Raw genomic sequence first — 22193 nt, forward strand, 5'->3', positions numbered from 1 at the left:
GTTTTCCCTTGGAAAATGTTTGAAAGTACCTGCCATCTGGTGCAATCTGGTGCATTCCACAGAAAAGAGATTTTGCTCCTCCGAGGCATTTTTATGAGCCCCAGGGTAAGTCATCTCTTGTAGGGATAAATTAGAAGTATCCAGAGATGGGCTAACACCATCAGAGACAGACAGTATTGATATGTCTTCATGGAAAAAAAACCCTGCCTCAGTGAGTCTCAGAGCCCAAGTCTGCAGATGCCAAAAATAGACGTGTAGACGTTCGAGCTCAGGCTCTGAAGCCCGAGCAGGTAGGTGGATTTCAGAGCCCAAGCTCCAGCCCAAGCCTGAATGTCTACACAGCTATTTTAGTGCCATAGTGTGAGCCTGTCTGTGGACTCACTGCCACAGGCTTTTTGGTTTTGTGTTTTTGTTTTGTTTTTTGCTGTGCAGACATACTCAGAGAAAGCACCTCAACCTTTTGAAAAGGTCACTGACAAACTCTTAATATTTTGACCTATCATTCCACAGCTAATTACTTCAAGGTGAAAAGGTGTCTCTTTCAAAACATTTTGATTGGTATTGTCTTCTTGCGGGGCGGGGTGGGGGTGGGGGGGGGGAGGATGTGACACTCCGAAAAAGCCAGCTCTCAGACACACCTTGGGAAGTGCATGGTGTAAGAGTCATCAATAAACCAGTGCCCATTTCTGCCAGACCTGAAGAAGAGTCCTGCGTAACTTGAAAGCTTGTCTCTTTCACCAACAGAAGTTGGTCCAGTAAAAGATATTACCTCATCCACCTTGTGTCTCTTCTGTGGTTGTCAGTCCTGATCTTTCAAAGGCACCTTAACTTTACACATGTGACTAGTCCCATTGACTTCAGTGGGATGACTCACATTCTTGAAGTTAAGCACGTGCATAAATTCTATCAGGATTAGGGCCTTAATAGTCTTGGTAGAAAGCTTAGCAGGTGGAGCAGTCAGAAAACAGGTCTGAACCAGTCCCTCCTGCAAAGAGAACATTTCAACTCTGATGTTCTTGCAGTTAAGTATTAAAACATCTTAATAAATACTTATGTGCCTCCAGTCTCTTAACTATTACTCCAGACACAACAACATTAAATAAATTGACAGTACACCTAAGTGCTAGTCCGTACCCAGCCTTTAGTCTCATGCTACCAGTGCCACCTAGGTGTGATCTTATTATGAAATTAAGCACACACCCTGTTGTGTCTTTTATAAAACTTGTAAAGTTAGATTCATGGCTGCATCAATAATTATTTTTCAATGGTCCTGCATGAAGAGCCATATGCTATGTATTTATGCTGTGCACTGTGTGTATATGCGGGTGTGTTGTTTAAAATGTATACATTGCTACCACACACATATCCTTATGGTCCAATTATAATACTTCCACTGACTTTAAAGGGCTCATGATCAGACCTAAATGTTGAAAACTGGGTATTTGAAAAATGGGAAAAAAATCATTAATTTTTTTGACTGGGGTTGCAAAATAAAGTAATCAACTGTAACTCCCAGTCATTCCCTGCATGGCACAGCTACCATCACCTACCATCTCTCTTAAATAAAATATTTGATAGTGATCATAGGAAGAGCTGCAGGGAAAATGAAATTGCAAACTAACTAGTACTGAATAACAAAGGGTCAGATGCTGAGAGATGCTGACCATCACCAGCCTTACAGGGGAAGTATTCTACACGCACAGGATTGGACCACTAGATAGTCTCCTCTTTGACACCTGAATTGAAAGTGCCAGGCTCTACAAAGATATTGGTAACTCATAAAATGCTAGCTGGACTTTTAATGTCTTGGCACCATTCTGTAATTTGTTGAAGCTGGCAGAACAAATATCATCCCCCTAAACTGGGTACCAGTTCCATGCTAGGGGTGTGTAGAAACTGTCAGAGGCAGACTTTGATAAATTTCCAGCTGATCAGAGACTGGACTGTCATTTAATGAGAACTTCCAAAAAGTGCTGTTAATTTTTTTACAGGGGTGAAGGAGTGCTCTGAGAATTCTACCTATTTTCTTCTACTCCTTTATGGCCACATTATGCTACCCTTACTCATGTTTGGTAGCACCTTACTTTGCAAGTAGTCCCAATTGACTCTTATAGAACTTCACATGGGGTCAGATTCTTCTCAATGGCCTTGTCTTTATTAGGGAAAAAAAGGTGTGTTCTTAACTTGATGTTGCTAACTTGAGGTAACTTACCTGAGGTCAAATTCTAGTGAAGCTAAGGCAGTTTGTAGTTTTCACATGAGTTAGCAGGTCAAGTGATGAGTTACTGTATCGCAATTTGGCTTTCAAACTTTTAGCCCCAAATTCTAAGAATTACCCATGAAAAAATATGCTTGCACAATTGCATGACTAATCTGCATTGGCAGTTGTTGCAGTTGTGTGCGTATAGTGATGGTTACTGTGCAGGTAAACAGCCAGTGAGAAATCTGAACTGTCATTTGCCTGCATTTAGCACAACAGAGTAAACAACTGCAGAAGTTGCATGTTTGGTTACGCTCACACTTTTGCATGAGCAATTGTGTAGGTGCAGTTCTGAAAATGGGGACCCTAACTCTTGTCTATGTTGTCTACAAACTTTATTTTTGTTCTTCCGTATCTTTTCTATCCCTGTACCTGCAGTCTTCAGCCTTGGTTATACACCCTTCAAATCTGGACTGTAACAAGTCGATATATATGTATGCAGCTTGTGGCACTGACTGACGAAGTCAAAAGACAAATATGTTATCCCTTTCATTGCATTGTCTTTTATTCATAAATGATTGCACTTTCTTACACATTTACAGGAGGCAGCATGCGGAAATATTGTGCCCAGTTCATCTCTTTATAGTTCTATGCTGCTAGCTGCTTCCTCCTGTTCCAAAATGTCAATCTGTTCTGGATTTGCACTCTGCTTTCACCAGTTTATACTTTTCATTAAACCTGTGTGTTTACTGACACAATAGAATATATAAACTATTTGTTCAGGGCTATTACCACCAAACTAGCTGGTACCCCATCCACTGTGGGCTAGGTGCACACAATCAAACAAGGCTATTAAGCAGGGATGCTATTACAGCGTCTGGTTTGGCAGGCAGTGATTCAGTTGAAAAAAGCCATCAGGACTTCCTGCAGAAGCTGAGGCTAGCCTGGGCTACCAGCAGAATCTGCACCTACCTGGCAGACATAAGATTGCTAATATGGCCTGGAACAGACCCAGGTGCAATATGAGAGACAAGCACAGCAGCTCCCTGTAGAGCAGGGTTTCTCAAACTTAATTGCACCACGACCCCCTTCTGACAACAAAAATTACTATATGACCCCAGAAGGGGGACCGAAGCTTGAGCCCACCTGAGCCCCACAGCCCTGGGCAGGGGGGCAAAGCTGAAGCCCTCATGCTTCAGATTCAGCCCCAGGTGGTGGGGCTCGGGCTTCAGGCCCGGGTCCCAGCAAGTCTAAGGCAGCCTTGGCAACCCTCTTTTAATGGGGTCACAACCCACTTTGCAGTCCTGACCCACAGTTTGAAAACCGCTGCTGTCGAAGTATCTGAGGAAGAGCAAAGAAGCAAAGGGCCCTTCTCCTTGGACCCTGAAGTTCTAGCCTTTTCCCATTTCCTCCAGTATTCACCACCTCTGAGATGTCAGCTCTTTCTAGCTGACAATTCTCCCAGCTCTGCTAGATAGCAGGAAATGTCCTACTGATGCCCCAAATGATGCAGAGCTGAAGAAGTGGAAATCACAGTGCAAGAGTAATTGAGTGGGAGCAGCAGAGCATAGGAGAGGGAGGCAGGGCTGCTGGGAGGATGTCTGGCTTAATGGATATTAAAATTCGTATCCTCTCTGCTTCACCAATGTGAAACTCCCTCATCTCTCTGCCTTCCTCCTTCTCCATTCCTCCACTACCCCTTTTCTGTCCTCCCTCCCTGCACTTGCTCTTCACATTTCCTTCTCATTTCTGTGTCACCAGAACACTTCTGCTTTCTGCCTTCCCCTTTCCATCCATCAAACAACAAAATCAAAGGAACAAATTAAGGACACTCTGTACCTTGTAATGTGCTTCTCCCCCTCTCCATGGAGTGCTGCCCCCTCTCCTTAGAGTATTTTGAGTGTGCTGCTGGTGGCTGTCCTTCATAGGCACTCTCTGAACAGCCTTGAAGCACTGCTCCTCCTCTTATGTGCAGTGTAAGAGCAGAGAAAGACAGAGGAAAGTGGAGGAACAGCATCACTGCAGGGTAGGCGTATATCACAGTCTTAGCAGCACTGAGTCATAAACATTGAGAGGGGCAAGAGACATAATTACAATCAGTAAATACTTCGAATTTATGTTATACTTTCCAACCAAGTTTCTCAAAGGAAAGGTAAGGATTATTATTGTCAATTTACAGATTAGTTTGTGACTCATGGGGTTATTCTTAGTGTGGAAGTCTCCAGACTAAATATAATTATTTTTATTTAGGTTTCAGAGTAGCAGCCGTGTTAGTCTGTATCCGCAAAAAGAACAGGAGTACTTGTGGCACCTTAGAGACTAACAAATTTATTAGAGCATAAGCTTTCGTGGGCTACAACCCGTGGGTTGTAGCCCACGAAAGCTTATGCTCTAATAAATTTGTTAGTGAAGTGGGTTGTAGCCCACGAAAGCTTATGCTCTAATAAATTTGTTAGTCTCTAAGGTGCCACAAGTACTCCTGTTATTTTTATTTATTTATTACTTATTTGTATTCCTGTCACTCCTAGGAACTCCACCTTAGATCGAGACTGAATAAAGGCTTGCCTACACTTAAATGTTTTGCTATTCTTACAATACCGATATAGTTAAAGTGCCAGATTCCACCCCCTAGTGTGGATGCAGTTATATGGTATAAAAGTGCTTATACTAGTATGGTTTATTGTGGTTCAGGAAGGCCATCTCTGCACTAGAAACAAATGACCGGTATAGGAATACCAGGATACTATACTGACAAAGCATTCCTGCCTAAAACTGCAAAACTGCATGTAGTAAAACTACCCCACATAAGCAAAACAAGCTATACCAGGCATAAAAGCACAGCTTTGCTGATGTAGCTACATCTACATCAGGGGCTTCTGCCAGCACAGCTATGTCAGTTAGAGATCACACCTCTTCACACCCCGGATCAACACAGCTATGCCAGCAGAAGTCTGTAGTGTAGGCATAGCATAAATGAGAAAAGCTATACCAGTATAAGGCACTTTTATACTGGTATAAAAATATATCTGCACTAGGGCTTTTACCAGCATAGCTATGCTGGCAAAAAATCACACCCCTACCGAACGTAGTTGTTCTGGTAAAACTTTTTAAGTGTAGACAAGCCCTGAGAGACTGTCACTGCCCCAAAGAGCTACTAGACCAGAGGTGGGCAAACTACGGCCCGCGGGCCACATCCGGCCCGCGAGACCCTCCTGCCCGGCCCCTGAGCTCCTGACCCGGGAGGCTAGCCCCCAGCCCCACCCCTGCTGTTTCCCCTCCCCCGCAACCTCAGCGCGCCGCGCCGCCGGCGCAATGCTCTGGGCGGCCGGGCTGAGCAGCACAGCTGCCGAGCCCGGCCTGACCCGGTGCTCTGCAGCTGCGCGGTGGCGTGGCTGGCTCCAGCTGGGCAGTGTGGCTGTAGCACCGCCAGCCACCGGTGCTCCAGGCAGCATGGTAAGGGGGCAGGGAGCAGGGGGGGTTGGATAGAGGGAAGGGGAGTTTGGGGTGTGGATAGGGGTTGGGGCAGTCAGAGGGCAGGGAACAGGGGGGTTGAATGGGGGCAAAGGTCCCGAGGGGCAGTCAGGAAGGAGGGGGTTTGGATGGGGTGACGGGCCGGCGGGGCAGGGGTTCTGGGGGCGGTCAGGGGACAGGGAGCAAGGGGGGGTTGGATAGAGGGCAGGGAAGTTTGGGGTGGTGGTCGGGGGCGGGGGTGTGGATAGGGGGCGGGGCGGTCAGAGGGTGGCGAATGGGGGTTTGAATGGGTGCAGGGGTCCCGGGGGGGCCATCAGGAAACGGGGGGTTGGATGGGGCAGGAGTCCCGGGGGGGCATCAAGGGGCGAGAAGCGGGGGGGGGGATAGGGGGCAGGGGTCGGGCCACGCTTGGCTGTTGGAGGAGGCACAGCCTCCCCTAACCGGCCCTCCATACAATTTCCGAAACCCGATACGGCCCTCAGGCCAAAAAGTTTGCCCGCCCCTGAACTAGACAGCGTGTAACATACAAGCCAGGTAATCAGTGTGATGGTTTGCAAACATCGTGTTTGTGTCATCATGCTCTTGTTGGTTGGCTTCATTCTTTTTCTACTTAGTTGGATGGAGTTTTGTTGGGGGGAGAGGTGGGATTAGTTAACCACACAGGCAAAGGGCAGGAGAGAGGACATTGAAGAAGGGCTAAAGAAATAGGGGAGCAGAAGAGGAACATGGAGGGCAGGGTTGACTGAATAGACTGGGAAGTGAATAGACTGGGAAGGCTAGGGCAAGAGGGAGCTCAAACAAATAGCCAATCAGCAGAAAGGAAAGAATGTCCAGAGTGAAATCTGTAATAAGCAGCTGGGCTTTGGTGACAACATCAGTGTCTGACCAGCCCTACTACAGCTGTTGTTTCTGCTCCTGCTGGCTGTTTCTCTCCCAATTAAACATATACGCAGGCTAGAAAATTGGTGGCAACAGTGTATCACTTTTGACCTTTCCCAGGCTCTTCTGGACCTGGTAAAAAAGTGATGACACCTCCTCATCAATTATTGGGAGTGGACCACATCCACCCTGATTGAATTGGCCTTGTCATCACTGGTTCTCCACTTGTAAGATAACTCCCTTCTCTTCATGTGCTAGTATATTTATGCTTGTATCTGTAATTTTCACTTCATGCATCTGAAGAAGTGGTTTTTACCCACAAAAGCTTATGCCCAAATAAATCTGTTAGTCTTTAAGGTGCCACCGGACTCCTTGTTTATGTCAGGAGAGTTGTTAAACAGGTCTATCAAAGGAATGTGTATTTGATTTTCTGACAAGCCCGATATTCAGACAAAGACAATGAAGGTCCATGTTAACACATAAGCAGTAGACAGACCATCAAGACAGCAGGGGGAGGAGATGACATTTGCATTTCAGCAAACACAAATAGGGGAAAAAAGAGCCTGGAACTTCCTTCACCGTCAGACTCCATGTTGTCTTCCTCACTGCTTGAATAAACTTTACTTTGAGGGGTAACTCTCAGAAGAATCCATTTCAAAGGTTCACTGGTCTATAAAGATAGCGGATCTGAATCTCAAGTGATAAGCAACTGAATCAACTGACTGTATACAATGTTACTGTATTATAAGGGTGTATGGAGTGAGGTCTTTTCTGAAAGCTAATGACACGTTGGTGATCAATATAATTGTGAAATGTATGTAATAACACTATGTAAGGAATTATGTATAGCAATGGATATTAGGCTGTACAATCTGCCTGGACAGGTGGGAATGTCAAAGCTATCTACCTGTCTCCTATGTAAATTAAGCATGGTGGAATGAGAAACAATGGAAGCCCCATTTACACAGAAATCATACAGCAGGATGGGAAGCTCACAGTAAGGGAAGAACAGCATGAGTTCATCCTGCCTCTTGAAAGAAAGTCACTGAACTATAAGCAAGGAGAGAAGCCATCTTGGGCATCCATCACTAGACAGACAGAAGAGGCCAGAGCTCTTACAAGCTGAGAAATATGGATCCTTCAAAGAAAGGGGGAGGGGAGAAGCTGAACTCTCTGGAACTGAATATAGGTGAGAAATTTGCTTAGGCAAAGATCTTTCAGCTGCAAAGACAAGGGAAACCAACCCCATTTGCTTTGTGGAAGGTCCTGACTGAGGGAAAGTCAGCCATTGCTGGGAAGAAGAATGACTGGTGAGAGAAACCATCTTGAACAAAGCCTTTATCTTGCTAGATTAAGTTTTAGACTTTTAGATGTGTGTTTTCATTTTTATTTGCTTGTAACCCTTTCTAACTTTATTCCTTTTATGTAGCAACACTGTCTCCAGCTATGTCTTATTGTTAATAAGTTTGTTTTATTTTACTATAAACCAACTCAGTGCTGTGTTTAAAGGGAAGGGTGTATTTACCCCAGTTAAGTTAATAAGCTGTGATGTAGTTTTGTCTCTTTACAGGAGTAATGAATCTTATTATTTCTTTGAGCTATTCAGGAGAGGGCTAGGCACTTCAGAACACATGGTTTTGGGGAAATTCATGACTGAGAGCGTGTTGGGGCCATCTTGCTAGTTTTTACCAACAAGACTGGTAGAAGCCAAAGTGAGGCTGTAGACAGGCTGCTGGGGTCAGAATTACTGGACCAGGGCTGTCTAGCACACAGAAACTCAGGGTGTGATCTGCATTCTTGTAGACTCATTGTGAGTGTCCCAGGCTGGGAGCTCCAGCAGCAAAGCACTGTAAAGGCACTCAGCGTTGCCGGACAAGTGGTGACACAACCCCTCACTGATCTGGATTGCACCCCGGGACCCTGACCGGACAGTGAAAGGAGATAATCAGGAATAGCTAATAGTTAATTTGCTTTAAATTCACATCCTGCTTTATTCTGGATTAATTTTCATGTATACACTAACCAATGTAATAGGAAGGCAAAGAGCACACTTCTGTAGTGTGAGTAGAACTGAAGGGTAATTTGAAGATGCTGCAGTGCGAGAGGATAATTTTCAGCCAGTGTAGAGTGGGAGAGAAGGGTAGTTTGTAGATGTTTGTAGACATCCCATGGGCGTAAACCCAAGAGGAGCAGACACATGTGCATGCTGAAATGCGAGGGGGAGAAGAGGAGGATACTGTTCAGAGGCTCTCTGGGTATTGTAATGTGAGCGGGGACAGAAGAGAATTGACAGATGATACCTGGGTACTGCAGTAGGACTGGGAGGGGTGGGTAAATTGCAGATAATTCCTGAGTGCTGTAGTGTGAGCATAGGGTAATGTGTAGACTCTCTCTAGGAGCTGAAGCAAGAGTGGGGGGAACTTTATAGAGGCTCTCTGGATGCTGGAGTGAGAGTGGAGGGCACTTAGCAGATGCCCCTGTAGATTAGTGATAAGTGCTGCAAAGAGATACTCCCCTTGTTGTGAGTAGAAGGGTGTTTTCAGGGAGTCCCTGAGTTCTGCAGTGTAAACTGAGATTCGTTTGTGGACACCCGCTGGGTGTTTCAATATGAAACAAGGGGTGTTTGCAAATGGTTCCCAGTACTGCAGTGTCTGTGGAAAGGACTTCGCAGATGATCCCTATTCATTCTGCAGTGTAGGCTGAGGGGAGCTTGTGGCGTGTGTCTGTTCTGCAGTGTGGGCGGAGGGGAAGTTGTGGCGGGTCCCTATTCTGCAGTGTGGCCGGAGCGGAGTTTGCAGACGGTCCCTGCGCTCCGCCGCCTCCCCTCGGGCCCCGCCCGCCCCGCGCGCCGGTGCCGTTCCGCGGGGGGAGCGCAGTCGGCTCCTCATTCATGCGGCGGGGCTGGGAGCTGGCGGCGGCGGATCGGCCGTAGAGCGCGGAGCCGCCCCCTCCCCGCCTGTGAGCGGCCCCGGGCTCGGGCAGGCGGATCGGACCGGGGGCCATGCGGTTGATCCGGGGGCCCCGCGGGGCCTGGCGGCTGCTGCCCCGACGCTCGCTGGTGGCCGTGCTCTTCCTCTTCTCGCTCTCCTCCTCCTTCCTCTACTTCGTCTATGTGGCGCCCGGCATCGGTGAGAGGCCGCGGGGGGCTCCGGGGGATGCGGCAGCTCCGCGCCGGATCCCTCAGCCGCGGGGCGGGCGGGGCCCGGGGCTGGGCGGAGGGTCGCCTATGGCCCTGCCCCTCCCCCGCGCCTCTTGCGGGCGGGATCGGGCCCCCCGGAGCGGGCCGGGGCAGCGGCGGGCGGAACCGGTGCCAGCCCCGCGTGATCCGCGCCAGCCAGAAACTTCCAGAGAGCCCGGCCCGGAGATCTGAGTCCCCGAATCCTCCTCCTTTGGCCGGGTTCTGACACCGCCCGGGGCTGGGCTGGCTGGCACCTGGCACCTCCGGGGGCGTGTGGTGTGAGCAGCGAGCCGGCTGTGTAGGGAGTAGGGCTAAACAGGCAGCTTCGGGGGCGGGGGTTGCCCCCGTGGCTTCTAGACGTCTTAGGGAAAGCCCGCAGAAGGAGGTGGTTTCTGCTCGTACAGTTTTAGTCAGGGTTAGCTAATGGGGTAACAATGCAAGAAGGAGAGCGGGAAATGCTCCGTAATCTACCCTAGAACGTGGCGTGGTTTTTTTCAAAATAGAAAAATGACACAACCTCTATGTCCGGTGTATTCCCTCGTGCCAGGGGAGAGCATTGGAAGAGGAAGCAAGTTTGTAAAGCCAATGAGCAATGACACCATTTTCCCTTTCAAACGGCAGTCAACCAAACAGCTATTCGCATCAGAGGCACCTAGGCTGTGCAGTTAGACCATTACTAATTCAGTCTGGTGACTAGGGGTCTTACTGCTAACTACTGAGTTATGGAAATGGTAACTGTTTGTTTTTAAAAAATCAAGAATGCTGTATTACCAAATGTTCTCAGGTTGATTAGTTTAAGTTTAGTTTCTAATCCAGTACATGGTATACGAGGTATATCTTGTGAAAGAGTTAACTTACTACTTCAGCCACTGCACCGCATCCTGATAAGCCCTTTTCTGAGAAAAGGAATCAGGCAGTTTTCTTGTAGTTGTACATAAGCTGGTTCCACTGTCTAGCCCAAACTATTGATCTGAAACTGAAAATTCATGGTATGGTTTGCACCTTCTAATGTGAACAGATTAAAATCATGTTAGAAATGAAATGCAGCTAGTGTGCTTACCTAGCAGTTCTGAGAGTGTCCTGGGTTGATGATTAAGCTTTCTATAGAGATCAGTTATATAAAGTTAGTATTTTCATCACCTTCAGCATACTTTAGAACACCCGTTGTTTCTAACATGCACAACTGATCCATTTAGGGGTTTAGGTCCTGTTGGTATAATATGAAAACTGGAAGGAGGGAGATATGTTCCCTCTGTGTATTAAATTTAGTAGCTGTAAATTAAGCCTTGGAGACTTCAGGTGCCTAATAGAGCATAGATTAACATGAACATAAATTCGTATTATTAATCCATTATTTTCTTCTTTTTGGTTAACATGCAGTTTGGTTTCAGTGATTAAAAATATTTCTTCTATTGGCTTATAAGTAGATCGTGAACTTTTTGATAACAGAATATGGAAATCAAAAGAAGCCCATGTATATAAAAGCCTGTAATGCAAAGTATGTGTCATGCATTATTCCAGCCTTGCAAAATTCTACTTTTCCTCTGATCTAGGACAAATATTTTTTTGGCTAATTCAGAATATATTATTCACTTATCAATCCACCTTACTAAAGGATGGGCTGGTAATTGCACAATTTTCCAAGGCTGCATTACTTCTGTTCCAGTTTCTGAACTCTAGTTGAGTTTGGGCTCTCATTTATGGCCTGCTATGGGTTAAATTCTGAGGCCACTGATGATTTCCTGGTTATTGGAGAGTTCACTGTAAATATGTTAAGCATTATCAAAAAAGTGTTAATGATTTAAACTCCTTCCAACAGAAACCTTTTCCTCAGTCTTAGAATGTCTCAGTGTGAAGTGTATACTGTCTTTTAAGGAGGTAAAACTTCCCTCTTGCTAGTCAACCATAGTGCACCATACACATGCATGGTGAAATGGGCAGCCACGCACCAAAATGCTATGGCTAGTAAAGTACACCAAAATGTTGTCTGAGTTCCATCAGAATCCTTTAATCTCCTGTCTTTTTTTTTTTTTTTTTTTTTAAAACCTTATTCTTACCTGGGGCTTGGGTAGCACTGATGGCCTGTTTCTGTATTGTATCCACTGTAGAAATCTGCACAGCTACCTGGGAGTTTGGTATGCACGTTTATCAGCATTACTTTCTTGACTTGGCAACTAGATCTAATGCTCTTAGGGAGGGGAGTTCTGCAATCCTTGATAAATTATAACATCCCAAAATGACAATGTGGAAGCAATACAGAAGTACTATCTAGCTCTTATTTGAGGAGAGTCTGAAGTGATGAGGAAGGGCTTGAGGAAGGTTAATATTGCTGTGTCTCTAGTTCTTAAGTAACTGTGCTGTAGTTCTTAATAGCTCTTCTGCATGGGGAGTGAAGTAGAACTGTTGTAAACATTTTTATTCTGTAACTCTAACAATATTTGAACTATCTGAGGCTTTCTTAAGCAAAGGAATGAGTCTCTGCCCTAGTTCTAGCCCCTGTTGGATGCCTCAGTCAGGAGAGGTTGAAAGAGATCTTGCAGTCAGTCAGCTAAAGAATATAAAAGGTGGGGCTGATCTGCTGAATGTTTAATTAAATACACCTTTGTATTTTTTGTATTGTTGTAGTCTGTATTTGAATAAAAATATAGGAGTAGAGTAACCTGCAGTCTTGACCACAAATTCTAGATGGTTGGTGAATTCAGATTCTTTTAGGGAAGGGTTTGGGTTCTTTTCCTCTTGTTCTTGCTGTCTTTTCTGAAACGAATAAACTTTTTGTGTAGATGTTTCCAGGTTGCTTATTATGAGTGTTTAGACTTGGATTCTCAGTTTTCAACTAGAGAAAAGGGGAGTTCAGTCCAAAGAGCAGGGTTGCTCTAGGTTCATTTTTATCTTTTCTTCAGAGGAAGTTGAGGAACTCCTGACTTCTAGGGGGTGATTTCTGGGTTCTGCTTAGTGTGTACATGCACTACAAATTAGACTGCATCTATAAACAGGATTTTAAGTGTACGGTGTTGCACATACAGTACTTGTGCTTTCTAAACGCCTTTGTTTGAAGTGCCAGCCATCTGTTTACATTAGACTATAGTTATTTCTCCTAATGAGACCTATTATTGCAAAATAGACTAAAACCCCCAAACCTCCAGCCCACCTTGTCCTTAGAGTTGCTTTGATTTGTGGAGGAAAGCATGCTCAGTGGTTCCACTCTAAACACTGCAAGAAAAAATGTTCAGCTCTAACATCCTGTATAGCTGTCTCCCCACTGGCAATTTGTAATTCAACAACACTAACTATGCCAGTGACTGTAGACAGAACTTGAGCTTCTTTACCTGCTCAGAGTAGGTCTGGGTGACACAGTAGTTAAAAAATACCAGCATCCAGTCTACATTGGTGCTTTCACTGTTAAACACCAGAGGAAATTTTTTGAAAATTGAGGTGTACAAGGCCTTACAGGATTGGGTCCAAACTGCTCACTTCTCTGGGGTGTTGAGAACCAATTCCTCTTGACCTCAAGGAGAGTCATGGGTTCTTAACTCCTCACAAACTAAGTCTTCATGTCTGTTCAGGTTTAGTACTGATGTAACTAGTTCAGTTGGGCAGGGTGTGATTTGTTTTGTAACTGAAATTGATTAAATCTGTACAACTCTGTGTGGATAACTGTACAGGTATAAAAGTCTTATGCTACTTTAGCTTATTTCCCTAAATTTACAGGAATAAGCTACATCAGTGTAAGGGTACGTATACTGGTATAATTGCATCTCTCCTGGGAGGGGAAGGGGGGGGGCGTGTGTTTACGCTGGTTTCAAGCCAATATAGGTAAACAGTACAAAAACTACAAGGAGTCCAGTGGCACCTTAAAAGACTAACAAATTTATTTGGGCATAAGCTTTTGTGGGTAAAAAACCTCACTTCTTCAGATGCATGGAGTGAAAGTTATAGATGCAGGCATTATATAATGACACATAATGCCTGCATCTGTAACTTTCACTCCATGCATCTGAAGAAGTGAGGTTTTTTACCCACGAAAGCTTATGCCCAAATAAATCTGTTAGTCTTTTAAGGTGCCACCGGACTCCTTGTTGTTTTTGTGGCTACAGACTAACATGGCTACCCCCCTGATACTTGACACCAGTACAAAAACTATGTAAACTCTGATCTGATCCTGCATCATCATTGTTGACTGGACCTGCTGGCCTCAACTGATCAAAACTGCAAACCTCTTACACTCCTTGAACCTGAGAGTTAAGTTTTTAAAATCAAGAATTAACTGTATTAACAAGTATTAACTGCAGTGTTAGAGATATCACTATCCCTTTGTTGTTTTTTTTGGTCTTAATTGCTTTATTGTCTCAAAAATAAGGAGCAATGAAGTTGGTTAATTCTACTTGGTCCTATGCTTCTAGATTAGTGTTTCTCAACTGATGGATCATGACCCCCAAGGGGGTCACAAAAGGCAATTGAGGGGGTCATGAGACATTGAAAATTGTGTTATTTAAAGCAAACAAAATTTTGTTTCCCCTCTCCCCTCATGCACTGACCCTTCAAGATCAAGTACTTTCTGTCAACCTTTCGAAACATGCACACAGATTAATTGTACAGGCTTATCATTATTTGTACATCTTTAACTTGTACAGTAAATGTGAGGGGTCCACAAAAATATTGGACTTTGAATAAAGGGCTGCCAATTCTAGAAAGGGTGAAAAACACTGTTCTAGATTAATTCCAAAATCTTGAGACAAAAAGAATAATTCATTGGCACTAATGAGGCTAATAAATGACTAGCATCCTCAGGTACTGGACCAGGTTTTGTAGAAAACAACAAAATTCTGCAAGTTGCCTACATTAAAGCAACACTTAATAGTTGATCACATTTTAAAACCACTGGTAAGGATACTCCTAATTCTAAAGGAGATGTAAGCCCATGTTTGGGGGGTGAGGGGGGGTAGTATTGCCAATTCCAGGGTCAAAAACTGGAAAACAGTCTTGAAAGTCCTGTCTTTTGGGTAGGAGAGGTGGTTTTGCCCATCTTGGCAGCAGAGAAGCTGAGTGCCCACCCATATCTTAAGATGTTATTCTGTCATCCATCACCATAGTATCTGAGAACATTCAAGGTAACATCAACAGAAATAGTGAAGTTCCTGAGGTATCTTCTCTTCCCCCTTTCCCCCCTTTTGGAGTGACAATGGGGGAGTCCACCTACCTGTCATCATCAACACCATATGTGTGCAGGAAAGAGTTTTGAGACTTTCTTCCCCAGTTAGTCTGGGTGGGGAGTCCTGCCTGGCAGCAAGATAAAACTGTTAATGTAGTCTCTTGCTTTTTTGTGTAGTATGAGCTGAGGACCCCACTTCTGACAATGTGCGACCTCCTCCCCTCGAAACATCTTAGTGTTTATGGGATCACCCTCATGCGTCTGGGATACTAGGTGAATGGGTGCTTTAGAAATAAAGGTAAACCCACCCCCTTTCCCCTGCAACTAACTAGTCATTGTCTGAGATACAAGAATTACTTGAGAGAATTTGATAGGATTTGATCCCTTCTCACCCTCAGCACAAGGAGACGCTATCCAGGAGATGCATTTCTCTCCTTTCTCCAACCCTTCGTCTCTTCCACCCCCAACCATGTTCTTTTCTCACATGTTACCTGGCTTCCTATAACTCTCTCTCCTGGTTGTCCCCTGGGATCTCTCTGGATGCTGCTGCCCTCAGTGCCCATTCCTTAGGCCTCCCCTTTTCCAATTGCCAGAGAATCTTAAGTTCTCAGTGTTCTAGCCCCCTTCTGTTAAACAGAATGTTGGGTGATGCCTGTTTATGCTATGGCTAGCAGGAGGGCAGGATTCAACTGTAAATCCTCCAGCTGGCACCAGTGCACATGCAAATTAGGTGCACAGCTGTGCGTATGTTAATGCAATAAAGTTCTTGAAAATTTCACCATTTAGCCTTGACTGCTCTAAAGAATTCTAATTAAAATTTTCCACCATTGTCACTGGTTCAGCTGCACTGGTGTGAGCCATACTGGGGGACTTTGTGTAGATGGGCTGCTAGTACAATGTCAGTTAGATTTGCTCCGATTACATTTAATTGGGACAATGGTGAAAAAACTAGGGCTGTCGAACTATTAAAAAAGATAATCACAATTAATCATGAGATTAAAGAAATAGTCGCGATTAATCAGTTTTAATCACACAGTTAAACAATAATAGAATACCAATTTCAATTTATTATAAATCTTTTTGAATATTCTCTACATTTTCCAATATTGATTTCAGTTACAACACAGAATACAAAGTGTACAGTGCTCACTTCATATTTTTGATTACATATATTTGCACTGTAAAAAAGAGTGCAATCTACAAGTCAAAGCATGAAGGGGCATATGAATTTTTAACATATCTGGCATGTAAATACCTTGCAACTGTGCCATGTGAACATCTGTTCCCCCTTTCAAGTGATATTGTAAATAAGATGGGGCAGGATTATCTCCTGTAAATGTAAACAAATTTGTTTATCTTAGCGATTAGCTGAACAAGAAGTAGGACTGAGTGGACTTGTAGGCTGTAAAGTTTTACATTGTTTTGTTTGAGTGCAGTTATGTAACAAAAAAAATTCTACATTTGTAAGTTGCACTTTCACGATAAAGAGATTGCACTATAGTACTTGTATGAGGTGAATTTAAAAAGTCTATTTTTTTACAGTGTAAATATTTGTAATAAAAATATTAAGTGAGCACTATACACTTTGTATTCTGTGTTGTAATTGAAATCAAAGTATTTGAAAATGTAGAAAAAAGTCCAAAAATATTTATAATAAATTTAAATTGGTATTCTATTAACAGTGCAATTAAAACTGCAATTTTAAAAATCTAGTTAATTTGTTTTGCATTAATTGCTTGAGTTAACTGTGGTTAATTGCTTGTAAAATTTCCCTGGGCCTAGAGTAGACAAGGCTTCAGTTGGCATGTTCATTGACATTCTTCTGAATTACTAGGACAATTCACATTTCCTTAGTGCTATTTAAGCTTGTTGGTGTGTTTGCATGTTGACAGTTCCCATCACAACTAGAAGAGCTGTCTTTTTAGCATTGTCCTTTCCTTAAGCTGTTTTGGAAATATCTCACTGGTACAGCTCAACCAATGAGAGTAATTGTGGGAGTGAACTTCAAGTGGCTGCCACCATTTTAGGCAGTGTCTAACCCTGCTCTGAACAGATCTACACAACCATGGTTGTCTATAGTGATAGACTCCAGGAACTCACTCTATTTAGCTTAATAAAGAGAAGGTTAAAGGGTGATTGATTACAGCCTGATGACATGGGGGAACAAATATTTGATACTGGGCTCTTCAGTCTAGCAGATAAATAATGTGATCCAGTGGCAAGAAGTTGAAGCCAGACAAATTCAGACTGGAAATAAGGTGTAAATTTGAAACAGCAAGGGTAATTAACCATTGTAACAATTGATGAAGGGTCATGGTGGATTTCTCGATCAGTGAATTTTAAATCAAGGTTGGATGTTTTTCTACAAGGGATGCTCCAGGAATTATTTTGGGGAAGTTCTATGGCCTGTGTTATACAGGAGGTCAGACTAGATTATCACAATGGTCCTTTCTCGCCTTGGAATCTATGAATATGGTTTAAATGCTGACAGCTTGGCTAGCACTTACATTTTTGCTGTAATAGTGGGAAATCCTTAAAAGAACTTCAAGCCTATATTGTAGGCAAAGCCTAGGGAAATGAAAGGTCAAATTCTGTAGGAAACAGACAAACTTGTCACGTATCCATGGGGAACCTGAAGTTCTTGGGATTTGGGTTTGACCCTGTTTTTTCCCTCTGAACCATGGGTAACCCCACCCTTTCCTGTTCTTGACAAAACATCCTTGCTCCTGAAACTGTCTACCCTCCTTAGCATCCTGCAAGTTAGAGCCTGCACAGAGTGAAAGAATGAATGTAAACACACCCAACCTCTAATTCTCCTTGGTACTTGAACAAAATACTCCTCTATGCGTGTGCACACGTGTTTAAATAAAATCTGCCTTCCCGGCCCACATAAGAACTATTTACTTCTGCTGATTGCATAAATGCAATGGATTTCCCCCCCACCCCAAGAAGCCTGTGAATTTTAATGTTGTTCAGCTCTTCGATTTCACTGTCTTGTTTCTGGTTTGGAAAGGGTTATTAGAGAGAATACCACATAACCATTAATTGCCATTGTGCATTATGCCTCATGATAAACTGAGCGGCACTATTAACATGGATTGGTTGTTAAAGACAGAGTTTCAAAGGCCCAAAGAGCTGTCATTTCATATCTGGGCTCCTTACTGAAACAGCAGTCTGTTTTTATTGACTTATGGTAAAACTACTCAGGGCAACAAATAGATTAAAGGGATGCTATTGAGAATCATAGGACACTTTTTTGTTTACTTTCTTAGAACATGTCGTCTTTCAGTGTCTGGCTGATAACTTCAATAAGGGCTAAAAAGCAAATGTGGTTTAAATCACAAAATGCAACTGCACTGGCTTTAACTGTGCTATAAACAAAAGAACCACACATCCATATCCTTCAGTCTGTTCCCAAAGTTCTGAAAATAGGGTTTTCCAGCTTTGTTTCCAAGTCTATGCTTGCGTCCTCCAATTAAGAATAGTGCACAGTTTCACTAGGACACATGCCTAGAAGTAAATTTGTGTAAATTGCATACATACATAGAAGCCAACACTGAAGCAGGGAGTTGTAAATCTACACAGAAACAACTCAAAAGCACAGATTTAGTTTGAGCTAAACAGTTTCATTTTAAGTTTTAATCTATATTGCACTGTGTTCCTTAACTATCACATTTTTTTGGTTGCTTGTTGAGCCATTGCTGTAGAAATCTGTGTTTTTTATGCTATAGTCAAAGTGTGGCTAGTTTAGCTCTCCTAAAAATGTAGTCCTCTCTTGCAAATGTAGTTTTGAAACTTAACAGGAATTAGAAAGATGGAATGTTATTCCCTGTCTCAGTTCAAAGTAATAGTAGTGCTTTCACAAATCAATTGTGGAGTCAGTTACTGTTCATCTTGAGCATTTTCACCTTAAGTTAGGAATCTCCAGCAACTTGTTTTTGGTTCTCTTTTGGGATTGTTGCTACATTGCCCTGAATACTTCGGAAACGGAGGCCTTCACACTGTAATTGTGTACTGCCTTCTGTATTCCAGAAGTGTTTTCCTTCAGCTTTTACCTTTGACAAGAGGTTTTTTCTTTAAACCTGGGCTTGCATTGGGAGTCTCATTTGGCTGAACCTGGAAAATGCAGAGAAGCTAGATCATTGGGTTAAAAAAAGCCCTTTCTGTCTAGTAGAGTTGTAATTCACTTTGGTTTTACTTCTCCAAACTTAGTGGATAACAGATGCCTGCTCCAAACTCATCAGTGGGGACGCTGGTTATGGTAAAATAACAAAGAACTTGGTTTTGGCATGATAGCAAAATTCTTGAGTGCATCTTCTTTTTTCTCTCCAGTGCTTAGACATTTTCTCTCAATAAACAGTAGTGCAATAAAAGGGAATCTAAAATTACACAACTGCTACTAATGTGTCATTCTACATATTGCTCTTAACCTGTTCTCCTTCCCTGTAAAATGTCTCACTTAATTGTTGTCAAATGTGATTGATACAGTTTAATTGTATAATGTATCATTTTGACAAATCTCAAATGCTCAGCAGTTAGTGGTGGAAATGTTACAATAAGGTGGTGAGGGAAGCTGGGCATAGCTGACAAGACTTGGAGGGTTGTGATGGTAAGCATTGACATTGGAAACAGCTCAAGAGCTATTAGCAGTGGGCAATGTGGAAAAGGTGGATTGTAAATTGAGCCCTGTTTTACAATGGGAGACAATAAGGTGAGCAGAGTACTATAAAGAGGTGGTCAGGTTCAGCCCCTTCAGAGATAAGTGGAGATGTGAAAGAAGAATACCAGAATTACTGCAGCAGAGAAAGAGGGATGGGCGTCAGAGATGTCAGTGATTATTTCTTACTGGGGAGGGGAGGGAAATCTCCAGGAAATGTACACAAGGCAAAATAAGTAATGAGGACACAAGCAACGCTTGAGCATCCTTTGCCCCGTGGGCATCTGCCGCTCAGTCAGTAATTTTGTGTTAGTTTATTCTTCTGATTCACCATGGTCACAAATGTAGATCCAGATTAGTTGACTCACAGGAGGTATAATTGATCACTACCTGCCCCTCTGAAAAGTGTTAAAATAAATAAGACCCCAAGCAAATCAAACAAAAAATGCTGTACCCCAAACAGTTTTTATACCCTGATAAAGGAACAGAACTAGATTTCCATGAAATCCACTGGGGATCTTACTATTGCCAGATATCACTGTAATGGACAACAGTACAAAACTCATAGACAGAATGCTTGAGTAGTTTTAAATGCTTGGTTTACCTAAGCATGCTGCTCAGTGGTAGAATTAAGAGTTAACAGATCTACTATGTTAAGCATGGCATGAGACTGACAATAAACATGATGAATAATCCCAGCTTTATGTCTTGGAGATTAATTTTAGGACTAAAGATTCTCTTCTCTTAAAGGAACATGCAACTAAGGAGACCTGCTTCAGCCATCTCTTACTATGAGGTACGAGAATTGTCTACACTACGGCCATGTTTACACACAGTTATTACAAGCATTGCTTCTGCAGCCAGTGTGTCTAATACCCAAGTGACAGAGGATGTCAGGGCTACAGCTCTCTCTCTCTCTCTCTCTTTCTTAACATGCGTTAGTTGGAAGCATTCTTTTTGGCAAGGCTAAAGACTTGCATGTTTGGATACCAGTCTCAATAAAAATGTAAGTTACTGTTTTTTTTTAGATGCCTGTTAGGTATCAGTTATGTTGAACAGTGTTATCTGACTTGGATTGCTGGTTTAAGTTATTTCTGTTGGGTGCTCAGTATTGTAGGGTTAAACATTTTAAAAATAGATATTCATTGTAGACAACTAAATATTGACAAATTTTATAAGTGCTTATGTACAAATGCTAGAAGTCTAAATACTAAGGTGGGCGAACTTGAGTGCCTGGTATTAAATGAGGATATTGATATAATAGGCATCACAGAAACTTGGTGGAACAATGATAATCAATGTGACACTGTGATACCAACATACAGAATATATGGGGATGACCGAGTAGGTCACGCTGGTGTGGGAGTGGCACAATATGTGAAGGAAAGAAGTCAAATATAATAAAAATCTAAATGAATCAAACTGTACCATAGAATCTCTATGGATAGAAATCATATTCTTGAATAAGTGTACAGCAGTAAGAATATACTACCGACCACCTGATCAGGATGGTGACTGACTGTGAAATGCTCAGGGAGATTAGAGGGGCTACAAAAACAGAAACCCTGTAATAATGGGGTCTAAACTAGCTGTTATCACTCAAAAAAGAGATCTTGGAGTCATTGTGGATAGTTCTCAGAAAACATTTGTTCAATGTGCAGTGGCAGCCAAAAAAGCTAACAATGTTAGGAACCATTAGGAAAGGGATAGATGATAAAGCAGAAAATATCATAATGCCACTATATATTTCCATGGTACACCCACATCTTGAATACTGTGTGTGGTTCTGCTTACCCCATCTCCAAAAAAAAAAAAAAAAAAAAAAAAGTATTAGAATTAGAAAAGGTACACAGAAGGGCAACAATAATGATTAGGGGTATGGAACTGCTTCCATATGAGGAGAGATTAGAAATGCAGGGACTGTTCAATTTGGAAAAAGGATGACTAAAGGGCGATATGATAAAGGTCTATACAATCATGAATGATGGAGAGAAAATGAGTAAGGAAGTGTTATTTACCCCCTATAAAAAAAACACAAGAGCCAGAGGTCCTCCAACGAAGACCGTAGGATTAAAACAAGCATAAGGAAGTACTTCTTCACACAATGCACAGTCACTCTGTGGATCTCATTGCCAGGGGTTGTTGTGAAGGCCAAAAGTATAACTGGGTTCAAAACAGAATTAGATAAGTTAATGGAGGATAGATCCATCATTGGCTATTAACCTAGATGGTCAGAGGTGCAACCACGTACTCCGGGTGTTCCTAAACCTCTTGACTGGAAGAAGCTGGGATTGGAGGACAGAGGATGGATAATTTGATAAATTGCCCTGTTCCGTTCATTCCCTCTGAAGCATCTGGCACTGGCCACTATAGGAAGACAGAATACTGGGCTAGATGGACCATTGGTCTGACCCAGTATGACCATTCTTCTGTTCTTCTTTGCTGTATTCTCTCCATGAGGTGGAATTCATTCAGGCTAACAGAATAAGCCATAGTAGCTTCCTGTTTGGTGGGTTTTCTTCGTAAATCAAAGCCTTATCACAACAATATGTAGTGGCAAAGCCTTATATGGCATTGCTACTGTCCAACCAGTTGTAGTGTTGTGCTTGGCTCTCTGCTATTTGCAAAATGAATGAATAACCTGTAGAAATGTCATGGA

At 43.0% G+C, this 22193-nt stretch overlaps 1 protein-coding gene across 2 annotated transcripts in view; it reads left to right on the forward strand.

Moving 5' to 3' along the window:
• The first annotated feature begins 9516 nt into the window (after nucleotides 1-9516).
• Nucleotides 9517-22193, forward strand: part of B4GALT5 (beta-1,4-galactosyltransferase 5) — a 61509-nt gene continuing 48832 nt past the window's right edge. Inside the window, exon 1 of one of the 2 annotated variants that reach the window (XM_024207313.2) lies at nucleotides 9517-9678. In XM_024207313.2, the coding sequence (XP_024063081.1) occupies nucleotides 9552-9678 (127 nt within the window). In that variant the 5' untranslated portion in view covers nucleotides 9517-9551. Of the gene's footprint in view, nucleotides 9679-20310; nucleotides 20331-22193 lie in introns of those variants that run through there. The other variant, XM_024207333.2, reaches the window with a different exon arrangement.

This window comes from Terrapene carolina, unplaced genomic scaffold (assembly GCF_002925995.2).
Source record: "Terrapene carolina triunguis isolate 2854851 unplaced genomic scaffold, T_m_triunguis-2.0 Scaffold130, whole genome shotgun sequence".
Lineage (NCBI taxonomy): Eukaryota > Metazoa > Chordata > Testudines > Emydidae > Terrapene > Terrapene triunguis.